Below are 19,894 nucleotides of genomic sequence, written 5' to 3'. Positions count from 1 at the left end.
AGCAACCATGCTCACTAAGATGTTGCGCTTGCATATGCAAACAGGCATGACCACCCAAGAAATATCCTCTTTTATCGTAAAGCCATTATTATTTTCCTTTTATGCTGTTTTGCATGAAGATTTTGCATCACCATTAGCTGTTGACATTTTAATCAAATGATTGTCCAGGATAAAAGGGGATGTGCATAGACCTAAAATGAAGGAGAATTATCACTGCAGCTCCATGGAGGTTTTAACCCTCTTTAAGGATACTCTTTAGGCTTCATGCCTTTTGAATTTATTTTCAAGTCACAGCCTGACTCTCAATACTCCTTACGGGCAACTGCTTCCTCAAAAAGGAAAAGAAAAACCTTTGATAAATCCACCACACTGTTTGTCCAGCATCAAACATCAGACTCACAAAGACGGCAAGAAAAAATGTCGAACACCCAGCAGGCTCGATCAAAGATCCAGATGTTTGTCAGGAGTTGGTGGAGACCACAGCAGAGTGAAGAAGACCGCCAATGATTTTGAGTCATTGTTCCTTCGAAAATGATTATTGCCAAATATCAGTTTGATTAAAATTCATTTGAAAGTGCTTCTTCAACATGAGCTGCTATGAAAAATTCTGTTCATCTTTAGCTGAAATGTACAGCATATTGCGACTCTCATGGTGTTATGATTCACTGTCACTATTTTTCCCCATAGTAATGTGTCAGAAATCCAGAAATCACTTCTGGTTTGGACAGCTAAAGAGGAGGTGTGAAAATGTTTAGGAACAGACTATAGTCTGTTATAAATTGAGCTAGTCCCCTGCCTCTGTCGAAGAGATCGAAGATCAGAGAATAGTCAACTGAAGCGATCACAAGGCCTGAAGCGAGTTCTGTCACATAGCTGTTGCTTTCTACATTTGCACAACTCACTGCTGAGTGATATCGCAGCATCCTTCATCAGTGCAGCTCCTGACTGCTGATTTGTGCCAACTCCACCAGGCAACATGCAGTGATGTCTTTGACTGAAAGCTTGTCAGAAAAATATGACAAGGATTTTGTTTCCCCTCCTGCAGCTCCGGTGTATTGACTACCATTGATTCCCCAACAGGACAGCATCAGGCTTCCTTACACTCTGTCAGAAAAATCATGTTGCAATAGGAGTCTCCTGAATCAATATATCTACTGTTAAAAGACATTTCCTCAGAAGGTCAAGACAGTGGTGCATGTCCAGTGCTTCCTTAAGGTCTGTCTGGCAGTGCAACCTGTTGTTGAGGTGCTCACTTTGCTTGCTGTGAATTTGGTGTGTAGTGTGCAAAATATTGTATTTTGGCTAGCTTCCAAATAAGTGATCTCTATTTTATGGGTAATAAATTTGAAGGAAGAAGAATATGAGACGCTGAAGACCGTAGCTTCCAGTCATTATGTCTTACAACTGCACGACAGTCGACGGATGCACGAAGATGATGATGAGGAGCTCAGAATGCTGGCAAGCCTGAAAAGAGAGCAGGAGGAAGTTGAATGTAGAGTGCCGGCCCTCAGTGCATCTCAAATCCATCAGTGTGACGTCAGCATCAGCATGAGCAGTGACGACACCTCAACCTGGACCCACATCTCCATGGTCTGTACTGTAACCTTCTGATACTCTGCATCATTTAATGTTAACTCTTCCCTAACAATCAGCAGATGTGAAGCTTTTACTGTAGACTCTCAAACTCATTAGTAGGTTGTCCCTCTCTCCGTCTTCTCCCTAGAATATTTTCTTTGACCTGGGTTGACCCTCACTCTTGCTAATTTCCATTTCAAGGTCCATCTCTTGCCACCATGAAGTGCTAATGCACCTCTTTCTCTCGGCCGTTTTCTGCATTACAAAAGATGGTGCGGATAGAGACACATTTATTGGCTTTTTCCAGTTTTTTTAAAGTACACTGGCATAATACCCACAGCTCCCCCAGTGACTGAAAATTATTTAGGTCATTTGAAATTATCCCCAGAAGTCTTTATAGAATTCAAAGATGGTGCAGTTTGCTCTTGGCTACTGGGGGTCATTGTACTGTGGTCCATTAGCATATGCATAATACATTTACACAGAAAGAAAACTGCTGTGTTCAATGTAGGACCCCCAATGAATACAATCATTATAAATGCACAAATGACAAGGCTGTTGCCATTTCTATACATGCAAGTATAGATTAATGTGCTTAGATTCAAGCAGCACACTGAATAGTACTGTTACCTCAGGGATGGCCACCTTCTGGTTCTTGTTGAGGTCGCAGTGATGTGTTCAACAATAAAAACACTAAAAATTTGGACAGTAAGTACAGTTTTCAACAAGGACATGAAAAGATTTAGAAAAGTGATTTCAAGACAGCTGCAGTGTTTAAAATTCTTAATACACTCTGTATGGCAACAGCACCACCAACAGTATATAATGAAAATGCTTCCCACTAAACAGAAAGAAAGAAAAAATAGACACAATACTGTCCCATTTTTTTTTTCTAGGAGAGATATAGATTTTGAGACACTGTGTCAAATAAAACAAAACGAATACGATGCATATCTTTCAAGCACAGAAACAACAGACAGTAATGACACCTAAATAAAGAGGAGTCACTGTCTGGGGCTCGGACTCATTGGAGATGACAGGTTATTTTTTATCCCTGGATGCTGCAATTCGAGTGGACCCTGCAGCTATCACTCATAGTGACTGCTTTCCCTGTTTCAGCAGCCACTGTAACAGTACAGACAGAACTTCACCCCCAGGCAATTTTGTGCTGTACTTGCATTACTTGGCTGAATGCAGATGAGTTAACTTGTAGATTGAGCAGTTGCGTGGAATTAAATTTCATACGTGTTTGCATGTGGTTGCCGACTTGATAGGTATTTTCTCTGTAGGCAATGCTTTCTGCAGTCATGTCATTTCAGAATTCAGAATTTCTTAAACTATGACAATGACAGCTTCAGATGCAAGACTGAGTCAGTCAAAGAGCATAAAAGAAGATAGAATTACAAAGATATTTTTAATATTTTGTAAAGAAATGCGTTATCTTCTTCGTTCATACAAATGCTGTTTTCAACCAAACGTTGGACTGTCACAATGCACGGGGTTAGGGTGGGCATCCACATAGCGTTTCTTTTTTCCGGGGGGGCAGAAATAAAAAAGAATATTTCTGTTAGACAAATCATACAATGACAGCAACTCAGGGTTGGCAGGCGTGACCAGGACTGCTTTGTCTTTATTTTTTTGGTTACCTCGGTAATATTTTTTATCCCAATGCGATGGGTTGCCTGAAAAGTAGAGACTCGCTAAACAGCTCAGAGATGTTTAAACTCATTTTTAACTGAGAACTCTGAGTGGCTGAACAATAGTGGGACGCTCTTAAAAAGGAGGCTGGGTGCAGCACCTTTTCTTTAAGCTGTTGGTTGCAGATGCATACATTTTCATCTCATTGGTAGCAATAAATAAGACGCTAGTGTTAAAAAAACAACACTTTAGCATGAACAAAATGGTTAAATAGGTAACCCTTTTAACATGTTTACATTTACATAGTTTAACAGTCTTTGCCGGAAGTTTGATATAAGTGTGAAGACATTTGTCTAAATCCTTTTGTCTATTCATCCTATCACAGAATACACACTTATCCACTGATAAGTGGCACGCTGAAGCATTTCCCAGCCTATAGTGGGAGACAGGTTCAACAAAGCAAATAGACAGACAACCATTAATGCTCATGGCCTGTTTAGAATTACTAATTTACTTACTAGGTTGTTTTTAGATGTGGATTACTTAGATATGGCCGTTGGACAAAAACTATATATGAGCTGTAAGAAAATACAATAAAGGCACAAGCTGACCATCGGGTTTAGATCAAGAACCATTTTGCTAAGAGAAAACATCACTAACTACTGCATCTATAGTTGCCCAAGGGACTAAATTAGATTTCTAAATGGTTTTTCTAATTTAGATAATATAATCTACAATTATATCTTGAAACTGATAGTGGGCAATCATCAGCTTAAGCTTTCTGTGTCATCATATGAAATGAAGTGAGATCCAGTGCCTGCGTTGCCCTTAGTATACACTGGAAAAGAGCCGTAGCTATTGGTCTGCATAAAAATCAAAATGAAAAACATTCAGCCAAATGAAGATTCACTTAAGAACACTTGTCCAGTTATACAGCCTAGGCTGTAATTGTACTGGGCCAATTTCTAATAAATTCTTGTTAAAGGAACACAAATTATTTAATTTAAGACAACAATGATCAAAGACATGTAAAAGATGCAAGGGTCTCTGGTTGTTGTTGGTTCATGTGACACAGCATGCATGATAACAGATAATGTACAAGGGTGGACATGTAGAGTGGAAGGGATAATAAAACAGAGCGCAAAGATGTTTGAGCATAAACCAGCGAGACAATACAAGCAATTGAAATGTCAGCTCTAAGAGCTAAACCTCGTGTCTTTTTTTTTTCCTGGTTAGCTGTACAGTAAGTTGTGTGTCAGGCAAGTTGGCAGGTTGACTGCCAAACTGCAGGCTGCTGAAGTTGCTAAATTGAACTTCCAAAACACATTTTGCTGTCAGGTCAAGAAGCGATTTTTGTTCAAAATAAATGTTTTTTTTAGCAGCACATGTACATTTCTCTTTTTTTAAAAACCTAGTACCTAAGTACTCTCTTTTAAACTCTAGGTCATACATCCTTTAATGACTGTGAGGAAGCAGGTTTTTTATTACAGTGGAATACAGAAATATCTAATCCCAAGGTTTCAGTTTGTTTTGTTTTCTATCGTCCTGCAGGTAACTCATCATCATCTTCAGTCCATATTACCTGAAGAATTCCACAGGGTGCAATTTTAGGTTCCCTCTGCAGAATAACATGAAAAAAGATAGCAGAGATAGCCAAAATTAAATCAAGCAATGCAGGGACTATAGCTTCGGCATGTCTGCTTCTTCATCAAAGTCATGTAATGAAATAGCCTTTAACAAGCACTGCGCTCAAAAAGACTCCCGAGGCCATAATATGGTCTTTAGCTTTGACAAGATGAAGAAGATCGTGTACTTGTGTGTCTTCAACATGAGTATCTATCTATCTATCTATCTATCTATCTATCTATCTATCTATCTATCTATCTATCTATCTATCTATCTATCTATCTATCTATCTATCTATCTATCTATCTATCTATCTATCTATCTATCTATCTATCTATCTATCTATCTATCTATCTATCTATCTATCTATCTATCTATCTATCTATCTATCTATCTATCTATCTATCTATCTATCTATCTATCTATCTATCTATCTATCTATCTATCTATCTATCTATCTATCTATCTATCTATCTATATTTTCATATTATTATATTGAATATAAAGTCAGTATTTTACTTATTAAATATAAGTATATCTAGTCAGTTACACAGAAAAATGGGGCAAAGGCACTTTCCAGAAAGACTGACTTTACTTTGTTGACCACCATGATGGCATGATTGACTTTTGCAGTGAATGTGGTCGTAGATCTCCACAATAATAAACTGAAATCCAAACTATATGCCGTGAGAGTCTTCATGCAAATCTTGAGCATGTGACCTGTATTGAAAAAGCAGTGAAATATCAAAATACACCACGCCAGTTCAATTCAAATTTGCCTTGCTCTGGTTTTTATCCTCACTGTAGGGCAGTGCAGATATCTGCCAGAGGGCAGCCGTTTGAGGACCTTTTGTAAAACATTGGAGGGATTCTGTCAGATGAAGAGGGCTTTTCAGACTTTGCTGATCATGCAGAGAGGGCCTGGCTTGCCTTAAGATTTTGAAGAAAGTGCTCGCTGTGATATGAATGATTTTCTTGGTTTAGACTGTTACATTATTACACACAGATTTGGAAATACTTGAACACTGACATACGTGTTTCTTAATACACATTAAAGTTATGTATTAATAAATACGAATATATTAAGTTGTACCCTCCTCTTGAGGGGCTCAAATGTAATTGGTCAATGTATTCCTTTTTTATTTGTCCATCACTTAGGGAGGTAAAGGGATGTGGAAATAATCCCAAGTGTGGTATCTGTACTAGGGAGCTTTTGCTGTGAACCCACAACATGCAGTCAACTGAGCTCTCAGTGTAAGTGAAACAGGCCAGCCTTTGGCTGCTGATGCAAAACAAATCCATCAAAGAGATAACAGGAACACTGGGAGGGGCCAAAACAATTTGGTACATTCTGAAAAAAAGCATGTAATGATGAGCTCAGCTACATTATAAGGCCTCAATGTCTGTGGAAGACAGTAGTGGTGGATTACTGCAAGATTCTTTCAGTCATTAAGAAAAGCCCCTTCCCAATATCCAGCCAAATCAAGAGCACTCTAGAGGAGGCTGACATGATCATTATGCATTACCCAATTAAACTTCATCAGAGCAAATACAGAGGATTCACCATGAGGTGCAAACCGTACATAAGCCTCGAGAACAACACAGATTCAACATAATCACAAAACTTCTGAGAAGCCAGACCAAATCTGGAACAACATCCTTCAAACGGATGAAAGTAAGATCAACCTGGACCAGAATGACAGGAATAGAAAGCGTGGGAAAGCTGAGCAGCTCTTGACTTGCAGCATACATCATCTGTAAGACCTGTGGAGGCAGTGCGATGGCATGGACATACATGGCTTCCATTGGCACTGGGTCGCAAGTGTTTATTGATGATGTGACAGGAGACAGAAGCAGCTGGATGACTTATGAAGTGTGTGGAGATATACTGTTCGCGCAGATTCAGCCAGATGCAGCAAAGCGAACAGCGGTGCTTCACAGAACAGATGGACAATGATCAAATACATACTGTGAAAGCAATCCAGTTCTTGAAGCTAAAGTAAAGAAAAATCTGAAGTGTGTGGTGGCAGTTAAGACAAAACTCTTGGAAACTTAAGATTTTATGCAATCTATTGATATGATTCTTAACGAGGCAGGGTTTTTTTTTCTTCTTTTTTTTAAGATGATTCTCCTGATTTGGATTGATCAACATTGTATTAGTTTGCATCTAATCAGACTAGCTTGCTTGCTTTCTAAGATACTTGAGATGTGCTCATCTCAGTTTGTGTTTTCACATTTAATTGCTCTTATTCCAAAATCCTTCTGCAAATTTAGCGCACGCCCTTGAAGCCCACGTTCATCATAGCACTGAAACGTTAACATGTTTTGATGCAACTGACACAAACTAACAAAGAAGTGTCAGTGTTCAAATAACTACAAAACAGCAGATTAATGACATGAGATGAGATTTGAAAAAGTTTTCGGTGCATTTTGATAATCATTATCAAGGTCCTTTCCACTCCGCTTCCATGCTTTAATGAGGTCCACGAGCATCACCTTTGTCTTTTAAACATTTAGTTGACTTTGACACTTCATATAAAGTGCTAATTTTGATTTTACATAATGATCCCTGTGCACAAGAAAACAAAATGCCCTGGGACAATTATCTGTCAAAAACTGTATGATTTTGGTTCAGAAGCATCATCATTTGACAAGCAATTTAGCTTAAATAGTATTCTGATGGTGATAAACAGGATGATCTTCAATATTCATTCTGAGCATAGGAAATATTGTCAGTCTTGGTGAGCAGGGTATGCCTTTTTTTAATCTCTTATCTGTCTTTTTAACTCAGTGAACGTAACTACATAATAATACTAATAATCATTTCCAATAATGTGTTGGACTTGAATATAGATGATGTTTTAACACTTCTGACTTATTTCATCTAGCCAGTGAATCAGGGACATCACTATCTGAAGGAAATGAACCCCTTGCTTCAGTCAAATCCAAGGTAAGAAGTATGCATGACACCATGCAGATGCATTCCAAATTCTTACATTTAGAATAAAATCTGGGAGCAGTCTGGTACGATAAAATTTCCACAGTCCTTTTTATTGTACGTGAAAGCCTGAATGTAAAAGGAGCGGTTACAAAGAACTGTGATACTGTTTTACCTTCTTTGGGTACTGAATTGTTAATAGCCTTGGTGAGAACAAGATAATAGTTGAGCTAACTGAAAAACCCCTCTAGTGTACATCTTGTATCCTTGGAAAAAAAAGGCTTTGAAGCGAAAACACCCACCCAGAAATTCATAATCAGATGGTTGCCGGTGCAATATTTAAGCTAAATGTCAACTGTCAGATAGACATGTAGACTGGAGCTTATCTTGCTCTCAGTTGGGTACAAATAAACTGAGAATGTCCCAGGTACTGTGCTTTTCTTCCCCCTGCACTGCTGTTGTCATTTTCACAATGGCATTTCGTTTTTAACTGATAATTAGACTTGTCAGGTTCATCTCTAGAAAACTTTTAATAGTGCTTGTTATTCACTGGGACAGAACACATTTTGAATTATCCAAAATTCAAAAAGCCAGCATTTTTTTACTTCTACGCAGCAGGAGCAGCCGTAGTTTCTAATGAAAAACAGCCATGAGACATATTCCATCTTGTTCTGCTTACCTGCAGGTTAAACCAAAATTAACTTCTAACCTGAAAAAGAAAACATGCTGTTGAATGGACTTCTATTGCTGGAGGAGAGAGAATAATTTAAAGAGCTATGGCCAATATTAACTTCGGGCAAGTACAGAGTTAAAGAGAATACATCTCATGTTGCCCTGAAAACCCACCAAATGAAATAGAGGTTGATAATAAGAGAGTGTGGGGTTAGTTTTTCACTCATATAAGTTCAATGAGATTTGTGGTATTCAAGAATAGATGAAATAAAATGATATGTTGCATAACCTTCATGTAAGTCAGATTTGTTTTTGTTATGGTCCTTGGAGGGACGTTTCCATCAGCCCCTGAAACAGATAAAATAAATTGCTCAAATAGCTCCATTACGATTATTATTAGAAACAATAATAATAAAGGATGATAATGGATAATGATTACAATCCAATAGATTTGCATTACAAATGTCAGAGTATACAGTGTAGCCTCACTGACTGAATCCTAACCCTTATCTAAGCTGTACAATTGCATAGTGTTTATCCATCTCAACGCCCTGCTGGGGAACTGTATGAATTGATTCAGTTGTCCTTGGAGGGTTCTAGAGACATCATCTCGCCCCGCAGCCTGCTAATGCACAGCCGTCTCTGCACTTGTCCATCTCTTTGTGGGTGTACACAACCATGTGATGTGTTACAAGGGAAGACAAAAGGATTGCATCACAGTTCCGCTACTCAAATTATGCAGCCCCCTCATCTCAAACACTTGTGATTTATTGATGAAAAGCAAGGTACCCTAGTGAGAACATGTGTCAACTCCCACGCGTTCAAAATAGTGTTTGTGTGATTGTTTAAATCAGATGTAAAAAAAAAAGGGGGGGGGGCAGATAGACAGTAGAGATAAGCAGGAAAAATGTTTTCTTTTTGCTGTATTAACTATGACTAACATAGTTGTATGAATACACACTGGAAGTCCACTGAAGTGAATATTGCTGTTATTGTTATTGACTACCACCTCAAAACACACAGCTCTACAGAATCCACAGCTGTACTACTGAAATTAGACTTCGAGGCAAGCCTTGATTTACATATTGAATAGCAGCTGCACAGGATTTGTCGTTTTCTTTGTTTTCTTCCAGGCATTGCTTCTTCAGACACCGTTACAGTGAATACTATCTTGCTGCTTTTTGAGCATCCTGGCACCACTGTAAGGCTTTCTCACTGTGGAAAGCTACGGCTTCCTTGACAACGAAAACGCTCCTGTATTTGTGCTTAATGTTGCCGTGGCATGGCCAGCATTTTAACGTGATTTGCGTTCTTTAACAGCTTATGTTAAAAATCTAGCTTTTTGACGTGTGGTAATTGTGTTTGACTTAGACTGGAATACCAACTGTGAAGCTGCAAATAAGACTGTCGGAGAGACTGTGTGTATGGTCTAAATAAATTTGTTTGTAAGAATTACACAGCTGAAAAAAACAGAGCTGTGTATTTCTTCAAATTGAATGCCAAATAAAAATTGTTTTGCCTCTATGAGATATGTATTTAGATCTTAATAACTTGAAAATCTAAGTATTTAATCATTCCTACCAAGTCCCACTTAACATTTTGGAGACCAATTTACACCTCACTAGCAAGAGCCCTTGTCCTTGAAAATTGCTTCCATTAACGTTTGTACAATGCTCCTGTCTATCAAACAGTCAGAGAGGTGTTGGATTGGCGTAAATGCTTTTGTTAGACTGAAAAATCAAAGCTCCAATAGTGACAATGCATTGTGTCCCCTCCAAGGTATTAGACCAAAAACGAAGGAAATTGAATCATCTTTAAATGCATGAAGAGATCAGATAGAAGATAAATCACCTTGCTTGTAATTTAAATGTCACCATGCCTCTTCCATATATTCATTGACTTTGGTTTTGCTTATGTCTTTAAAGCGCCACCATTGCGCTGAGGACTAAACACGGCTGGTATGACAAATTTGTCACAACAAAGTTTCTGAAATATTTTGCAGCTACTGTGTTAGTCCGACTAAAATTGGACTAATGAAAGGGTTGTGAACACGTTAGCCTGACTAAAAGTGTATGAAATCCAGCTTTTCCAAACCAGAATAACACACCAAGCACCAAGATAATGCTGTTTGGTTATCAAATCTGCTCAACTACACTCATTAAAGTCTAGGTATTGCACTTGATTAAGGGACAATCAGAAAGTGTGAGCGCCTCTATAAAAGCAAAAGTTTTGGCACTTTGCTTGTCTGGAGCATACAGGTGTGTGTTAACACAATGCCAAAGGAGGAAAAGTTATCAGCATTGATCTTTGAGAAGCAATTGATGCTGCCCATCAATCTGGGAAGTGTTATAAAGTCGTTTCCAAACAGTTTGGTGTCCATCATTTTACAGAGAGAGACAGATTATTCACAAGTGGAAAACTTTCAAGACAGCTGTCAATCTTCCCTGGAGAAAATGTCACAGCAAGTTCACCCCAAGGTCAGAACAGGCAGACATCGCAGACTCTACAGGCCTCAGTTAACATGTTAAATGTTGACATTCCTTAAACGCAATTAAAAGAAGTGGGGAAAAAAAAAGAAAAACTTGATGACTTCACTTTGAAACAGACTGGACAAGTATGACAAGTTTGGAATGGGGACCAGTGGAAAATCTTTGCTTTAGAGATAAAAAAAAAATGATTTGGGCTTCCAGGTCCTGTGGTTGACATGTGGTCATTAGGCTCACTGTGAACTCCTATACCAAAGTATTCAAGAGTCCTGCTAGAGCTCAGCTGAACGTTGGTCACGCAAAAGGACGCTGATCCCAGGCATACCAGAAAAACTGGAACAGAGTGAGTGAAAAAGAAAAGAATTAAGATGTTGAATCAGTGGTCCAGTCAAAGTCCAGACCTCAATCCTAACTGAAATGCCGTGGTAGGACCTGCGAAGATCTGTGCATAAGCAAACGCCCACAAACCTCAATGAATGACATAAGAGACCAAAAAGAGGATGTTGTCATTATGTTGAAACCGGCACGCTTGAATTCAAGCAAGCAGCTCAGGTTGACAGAACAGATGCATGTTTGTCCTCGGTTCTTGTCCAACAGTTCTTGTCAATCATGCAGTGACTTATATAGTGTAGTGAGTTGCCCCTGTGATTCACTAAATGGTCACAGTCTCAAAGTACCTTGCCTTGCTTTTGCTGATCTGAGCGTCTTGATGTTAACTTTGCTACAGAAAGAGCTTTCCTCATATGTTCTGGCCTGCTGCCAGAAATAATGACTCAGGCTTACTCCAGCTGTCTCTGTACCAAAACATACAGCTTGTACATTCACAAAATTAGCATAACAGAGACTGAAATTTTCAAATTATAGCTGCTAAAGGTGGTTGTGCAAGCTATTAAAACCTGGGGTGTTTTGCTTCTCACACACTGATTCTACATTTCGGCTAGGTTTTGGTTAAATAAATGATAACAGAGTGTAATAGTAATGTCTTGATGTTCATCTGAGGTTAAATTTAGCTAATTTTTAAGATCTAAGAACCATACAACTATAGAATTAAAAAACACACTAGTTTTTCACATGACCCTCTATTATGACTGGATTTCAATATTTTTGTGCAGTTGTATCCAGTTAAAACTACCATCAGCACAGTGCCAGTTGTTAGTGAAAGTGCTGGAATCGTAAACAGAATGATTTAAAATGTTGAGGATCTACTTTCCAGCGAAAGTGAAAACATGTTTTTGCCAGGATGTTGTAAAGAATATCAGTATATGCACCACAAACAGTTTGCTTGCTTGGTTAATGTGCTGTTTTCAGAAAGCATGACATTAGCAGTCATTGCACTTCTTGATGGTGAGACAGACCAACCAGGGGCAAACATTTGAATCTCCTGCTGTCAGCTGAATATTGTACAGAAGATTATACTGTAATTCCTCATTAAATATGCTCTGGTTTGCTCTTATCCAAAGGCAAAAGATGTTAATGGATGATTGCACTACTGATGTATCGCCAAAAATGATTATGAATGCTGTTTAACAAATGAATCTTGCATTGCTTCCAAGCAATATTTCATCTTGGGATATTTTCTCTCTGGCTGTAATCAGTTACACCATGCTTAAAGAACAGGGGAAAGTGATAGATGTATAGTCGTACCCTGCGTGCATCACAGACAGAGAAGATACACTCATTTGTAGAAAAATGGAGTCATACTCTTACAGAAACCAGCAAGGTTAAGACCCCTACTCTGCGCCAGAATGTGGATACTTGGAAGTCACAGCTGGAGTCAGAATTTAATAAGTGATCCTTCAGGTAAATCTGTGAGGCTGCAGGCGAAGTGGCTCAAGGACAATGGAATCTTAGATGGGCTTCTGAGAGTGCATGATGATGGGACTTCATTGTTAAAATGTCATAGGGTAGGATGGTGAGTGTAATGGTATGTGTTGTCATGACTGTCTGGCTTTATGGTCTTTCCCCTAGAGAGTGGATGGACGTGCTCAGCCCTCCTATTATGCCTCCCAGCCAGCAGAGAAGGTCAGGCAACACACAGAACAATCTGGAAAGTCGAGGCAGAGGTACGGTAACCTTCATTTTAGTCCTTTTACCCCCACAGTCTGCCTTTATGTCCTTGGGAGTCAGGAAGACAGCAAACAATCCATTGCTTTAACTCTAATTACATAAAAGCATGCAACTAATGGAAACAGTCATTGGTGTCAGAGCTTACAGAGATGTTACATTGCCACCAAAGGCTGCACACAGCATGGTGGGACAGCTAGTGAAAGTGTATCTAATTAGGAGGAAAAAACATGTGAGAGCGGAGCTCTCTGTCCTCCACGTAACGCCATAGGTCAGAGGAGACAGGCTCATTATAGGTTTGTTACCCCTCGACACATCGACAAGGTTAATTGATGAAACCTTTTCAGTTTACTACATCAGTTTTAAACCTCTCACACAATGTGTCATATAATTAGTTTTCATTATTATTATAAGTTCTGATAAGATAAAATGGTCGTCCCAGTGCATTCCATAACCTTTTTAGCTTTTAACTGCCTGTCAGTTTAACAGCTAAATTCCTGTGCTTTAAAGTAGCTGGGATTACAGGGAATCTCTTTACAGCTTCATAATGCGGTACTGGGTCTGAGTGTCTTAGGTCTTGATTGATGAGGAAAAAAATCGCAGCGGCAGAAAACTTTTAAATCCACCTCAGTCTGAAGGTCACTTCCCCATCCAAGCGTCTCATTTTATTCTATTAAAAGTTGACAGAGTAGCCCCTTATTCATATCTGGCACGACTATACTTGTATATATCTAAAACTAGATAAAACTCTTACATAAATGTATCTGTGCAAACTCGATTGGAATCACTGTTATACTGTTACAAATGTAGGTTTTGAACAGGAAGATTGTAGAGTGATTTTTGGCTTTCATACAGGAGAAGATGGGTTGGGGAAAGAAGAGGAGAATGAAGACGAGTATTTGAATTTGCTCTATGATCCTTGCCTGAACTGCTATTTTGATCCAAAGACAGGGAAGTACTATGAACTAGCTTGATTCAAAGCCCATTAGGATCAGAACTGATAAATCACATTGATAGTAAATGAACTGCTTCAGGATTTTTTTTCTTTTTTTTTTAAGCTGAGCTTATTGATGAGAAGCAAATTCTCCATTCGTGAAAAACCCTGTCTTTGTTCCTACTTTTGTTCCTGGAAACTAATGGCAGCTTTGTGTCATCATGTGTAGTCATGTTAGTGTGTAAGGGATTGGGACTCTGTAAATCAAATTCATGCTTTTTTTCCCCCTTCCAAGTTCTTGATCATTCACTCGCACATCTGATGACAAAAAGAGTCTTTTCAGGAGTCTTGGCTTAGAAATAGACATGGAAGCCTTCTGAAAGTAGAAGCCAGGGCTTCTTTTTAATAAGAAGGCTTCTGGCATATGAGTTTTACATTGGTTATTTCTTTTGTGCAATAAAGTGTCCTCAAAATGTGCTGATGTGTGCGTGTGATTATTTGAATTAAATTTCTTTTGAGACATGTCACTGGTTCCATTTGATTGTGTTTTGAATCGGACAGAGCTGTCCAAACAGCGAGGGAAAAAAAGATGATTGATTTCACTTCATTTTAATCCATTAGAAACATTCCAGGCCTTTTCATGATGCATAACTGTAACTACGAGCAACAGCAGGTGGGCTGATGATGAGGCTGGCAGGTCTTTTCACCAGTCTTGCCACAACGCTCATTACACCTGATGCAATGGGATATCGATTCATGATTTTTCACCCCGATTAAATCACTGGAGATAAAAAATTAAACAAAATATGACCTAATGCATTTCATAAAAACAAATTTCGATTTGTTCCCATTTGTTTAGATTGCACTGTTTGTCATTCAATAACCCGAGGAAAGTACAAATACTATGTGCACATTTGTTTTGAGACTGCATGCAGCACAATGGGGAGGTAGAAGTGTTCCACTTCATAATACATTGTTTCCCCATTAGTAGTCGCGGCCTGCCTTGAGAAACCTTGGACGTAGGGATCAACAGTTCAGAATTTTAATGTTCTCATGCCTCACAAAACTGGTCCTGGAAACTGAGCTGCAGTGTGAGTCTTAAAAAGACATTGAATGTTACATAAGCAGCTGTCATAAATTAAACACCAGTCATGCATTTTAAACATGACATCAATGTTTTATATCATAATGCATGACTGACTGAGACGTGTCAAGGGATCATCCGGTGAAATGGGCTTCTTTGGTTTGGCTCTGAAAATCAAGGAAATTTAGGCTGATATGCAACCACGGCCCGCAAGTCTGCAAACAGTTGTGTGACGTTAGGGGGCGTGGAAACAGGTAGGACAGCCGTCAAGAAGTAGGAAGTAAACAACTGTGGCCGAGCAAGAGTCCGACAGAAACCACTTTTATTAGGTATTTGAGCTGTCTCCATCAGTCGGGCTCCTAACCGGCTGTGATGCGCGGAATATTGCGCTTCGTGATGACAGAAGGTTAACCAAGCCCCGAAGTTAACAAAGATGTCGGCGCAACAGGTAAACGTGTCAGACCGTGTTTTTGATCCGTTCACTTCCGGCTCGGACTAAAAAAACATTTGACATTTTCGCCGACAGTTCCAACTTTTTAACGGAAGATCGTGGAGATGTTTTATATTGTATCCAAAGTCTGTGGTAGCTCTGAAAGAGAGGAGTAAAAATGTATATATATATAACACAGGCGGATATCTTGCAGGATGATTAATACTTATGACTGTGAAGGAATAGCACCACAGAGGGAGAAACGTTAAAGCAATTTTGCACTGAATACGCTTAATGATACTGAGCCACATCATCTTTTACTTGCGCATTCCTCGCTATTTGATTGATTTGAAGTCATTCCAGTTGCCAAATTCTATTCATTTCCAGAGCCATTGTGCTAAGAACTACAATATAGAATAAAATAACTTGCGAGTAAATGCTGCTTTAGTCAATGCAGCTGATTTTGGGGGGTGACTCTTTATAGTAAGAAAAAAAACATCTGGGTAGTTCCCAGCAACAAGCTCTATAAATGAGAAACTACAGGATCTGCTTAGCCTAATGAGTAATCCCTCATCATGTAATATTAAGCAGCTCATGATAAGTTGAATAGAAAAAAATAAGTGATAAATACTTACCCAAATTCTTGCTAAAGTAGACGGTGACTTCCTAGAGAACAGAGTCGGCCTATAACATGCTATATCAATTAATCATGAGGTAATGATTATTACTTCTTGAATTTCTATCAAACTTTCTTCATGATTAACTCTCACGGTGAACAGCACTTAACTATTAATGAATCTTTCATTCACAATTACTTATACATTAGTTACTGTTTTGTCCCTCTCTGCTCCACCAGCTACTGTCCCTTAGAGGTGCAACGTGCACAGAACTTAATCATTACTTTATGAGTTGCTGTCCATTTGTTACCACGTGTCCCTTTCCTCGCCGTGAGTGGTGCATCATCCGCAGTGACAAACAACTACTTAGTAATCCCAAGCAATACATAAATATTTAGTCATCCGTCCTTTGATTGGTTGCCATTTCTCCCTTGCGGGCAAAGTTTTAACGGGTAATCCATCATTACGTCGTGACTGGATCAATCTGCAGTCAGGGTAACATTTATGATGCGTCACAACTGTATGACTATGCAATTAACGCGATGAGAAAACTGTAGAAACTTAGGGGATATATCTTGCTTTTGAATATTTCATATGGTGAATATAAAAGATGAAAATCAGCAAGTATTGTGTACTTTAACTCGTGGATAAGTAATGACGATGAAAGCATCTGATTACAGTGCAGAGCTTTGCTTTGAAAGGACACAGAAAGGCCATGTAATCAGTGATGTAATGAAGGACTCCTTATTAACTACTCGGTATTGTGTGCCAGCGCTTGGAACGCGCAAAGACATTAACTAAAGTGTGTGACTCATTTCTAGCTTGGTGCTGCTCACCTGTTAACTCAGACCTGGTTGGGAACGAGGAGGGAAGCACTAAAGTTTCCGCGGTTATCAAGTGTTTACTGATGTGTTTCCCATCCGTTTCCCTAATGAACTAATCATTAGCTACCTAACAGAAATGGATTAGGAGTTGCTTATCAACTAGTGGTTAACCAGCACTTAGTTCCTCCTTTGTTCCTTATTTTTGGTCTCTGGTAGGTACGACAGTTTTCGTCTATCTTATAAAATAAAGCCAACTACTTTTCCTATGCTCATTTTATCCATCGTGTCTCTGCAAATGCTGATGAATTGAATAAAAATGCATTTTGCCATTATCCGATGATATAAGCAGCAGTTACATTGTGTTTTAATGGCGGTGATAAAGCACCATAAAAGGACATCGGTGCCAATATGTAAGCACTTGACATACTAGGAGATGCTACCAGTAATTCTTTCCACCATGTTTAAAGTTCAGTAAAACTTTGCAGTTATTCATCATATCAAAGACCGCTTTAATTGGTAATTAATATGGTATAAGTGTGACAGTGCAATTGAGTCTCGTCACTGTTTGTCTGACGCCGCCGCTTGTGATATATTGTTCCTGTTGGGATTGTTAAATTTTGGTCACGCTCTCTCTTCAGCCTCATTATTGCTGCAAACAGCACTGCTCACACACTCTGCACGTACGAATTATCTGATGCACGGCGCTTCCTTTAAAGATACCACAGTCTAGTGGTCGAGAATTTGATGTGCATGATCAGTGGTTGTCAAAGAACTGTCGGTCTTTGTGCTTACTCAGAAATTCCCAGCCCTGCCGCTGAGCTTTTGGGTTGTACACCAGTATGATTTATAGCGCACCGCTGTTCCGCTGTCATATCTCCTGCGTGAATTTCCTTTTTATCTGTGCCACACATCATGAACTGAGCTGTTAGGTTTATGGGCTCCTTAACTACCCCACTGTTATATCTTATTGGATTCATTTGTCTTTTTAGGCCGGGTTAAGGCTTCACCCTGGCATTATTGCATCGGTGATCTTTGTCTCCATGGCGGCAGTAGCTGCTGCTGTATTGATCATCCGAAAGTACTGCTTCCCAGTCAAGTAAGCAAGCTTGATTAATGAGCCGTAACGTGATTATTTTAAACCATTAGTGCAGGGAAAACTCATCAGCCTGGTCTGTCACGTAACTTTATTCCAGTGAGGCGGCGTACAGATATTCAGTGCTGAGGCGAGCGGAGGATCAGCAGTCAGCGGTGACAGAGGAAGATGGCGACAGGGGGCCTGGCACTGTGGGAGAGGAGTCAGACGAGGTCAGTGAATTGAGGCTTTTCTGACTGTAGCTTTCCCTCTGTCCCCCAGCACAAGTCAATGTATTCGTAACCTTCCTCATCACACGTGCCTCCTTTTTCCTTCTGACAGGATCTATTGGAATAAATCTCCAACTGGGATGATGCTGGACTGACTGAAAAAGAGTTTATTATCGATGGACTGTGTGGTAGAAGGCTGCGGCTTCATTGTTTATTATCAGCAGATTGTTGTTTTCTTTTATTTATTTTCCTGCAACCATTGTTGATACCCAAAACATGTCTGCAAATATTCCATTTAATATCAGTTCTCCAACAAATTCTTACTTTGAATTATTTAGCATTTTTTTTCTTTAAAATTCAACTCGTGCTTATTGATGTTCAAGAATAGTTGCTGATTAATTCTCCGAGGACCAATCAGTGGACTAGTTGCACCTTCCTTGGGGTTTATGTTGGCAGATTTATCATTAATGCAAATTCTAATCAGACTTTTATCTCCTTTGTTTGAAGTTTATTATTGATCTTAATCTGTTTTACCACTGAAGGATGAGTTAAGCAGATCATTTTTTTTGTTTATTTGTTTCTTTCTATATGGAACTCATACAACTGGGTGCTTTCAAAGTGTCATGGAGCTGTTGTTAAGCATCAGTCTTCGCCCTGGTTCTTTTACCTCTTAGGTTATGTGCAGAATACTGCTGGATTTTCTGGTAGGTGAAGGTTGCATCTGCAGACAACTTAAAACTCAGGTGTCTTTCAGAATGTATTACAATAGAACACAAACCAAGTATTCAGTATCAGATGCGGCAGAGAAGGCTCACAAAGTAGAAGAAACTATGTATTAAAGCGACGACTTTCACAGTAGTTCCGATTATTTTAGTCAAACTACTGTGTATTTGACAAGTTTGATTTGATAAATGTCATGATTTGCCATTGATCCGCCTACATCTCCATCAGCTATGCATTTTTACTCTTTATTCGTTACTGTCTTATTATGCTAATTGATAAAATCTTCGTCGTTCTGGTTGTATGGCAACAAGTCTAATGGTTGATTGTACAAGAATCAACACTGCACTGTTCAGATTGCTCCTGTTCAACTGATCACTCAGATATTTTTTCTGTTACAATTTTCACTTCAGATTTTTACGTGTGATCATATGAACTATTTACCCAGTGTATGTAAGAGATGGATGTAGCTGTAATGTCACTCATTTGTTTAGCACACTGATCAGAATAAGTCTAGTTTGCTAAGGACAGAAAAAGTGTTTCAATGCGAGTCTGTTGGAGATATTTTGGAGCCAGCTCTTATCGACCATCTGTGATTTAAAGGCTGAAAATATGCTTGTATTTTAACTTCACAATGTTGCTCTGTTGTCAGTGTAATTCTTCACATATTTGCCTGAATGCTACACCCGTTACCTGAGTTTTCCACAGGGGCAGTGAATTCAGATTGTACAGAACAATGAAATATCGGACGATAAAGGAAGTTAGTTTTTGGTTTATGGTAAGAACACAGCAGAAAAAGTAATGGCTGTGGCTTTGTTGATGTTGCGTAAGCGTAGCATAATTCTCTCAGGACTTAACCTTTGCACCAAACAAACTCAGAATACAGGAGCTGGCCATTATAAAGCTTCCATCCATCCATCCATTTTTCTATACCCGCTCAATCCAACTCAGGGCCCCCCAGCTGTCATCAGGCTCCAGGCAGGG

The 19,894-nt window shown here is 39.1% G+C and overlaps 1 protein-coding gene across 1 annotated transcript in view; it reads left to right on the top strand.

Moving 5' to 3' along the window:
• Nucleotides 1-14,287, top strand: part of cfap20dc (CFAP20 domain containing) — a 31,169-nt gene extending 16,882 nt beyond the window's left edge. Inside the window, exons 14-17 of the mRNA XM_072383032.1 lie at nt 1,351-1,590; nt 7,728-7,789; nt 12,904-12,986; nt 13,834-14,287. Coding sequence (XP_072239133.1) covers nt 1,351-1,590; nt 7,728-7,789; nt 12,904-12,986; nt 13,834-13,973 — 525 coding nt within the window. The 3' untranslated portion in view covers nt 13,974-14,287. The remainder of the gene's footprint in view (nt 1-1,350; nt 1,591-7,727; nt 7,790-12,903; nt 12,987-13,833) is intronic.
• Nucleotides 14,288-19,894: the final 5,607 nt, after the last annotated feature.

This window comes from Leuresthes tenuis, unplaced genomic scaffold (assembly GCF_036924035.1).
Source record: "Leuresthes tenuis unplaced genomic scaffold, fLeuTen1.0.hap1 SCAF_3, whole genome shotgun sequence".
NCBI classification, from domain to species: Eukaryota; Metazoa; Chordata; class Actinopteri; order Atheriniformes; family Atherinopsidae; genus Leuresthes; species Leuresthes tenuis.
This window is presented reverse-complemented; position numbering and strand designations above follow the sequence as displayed.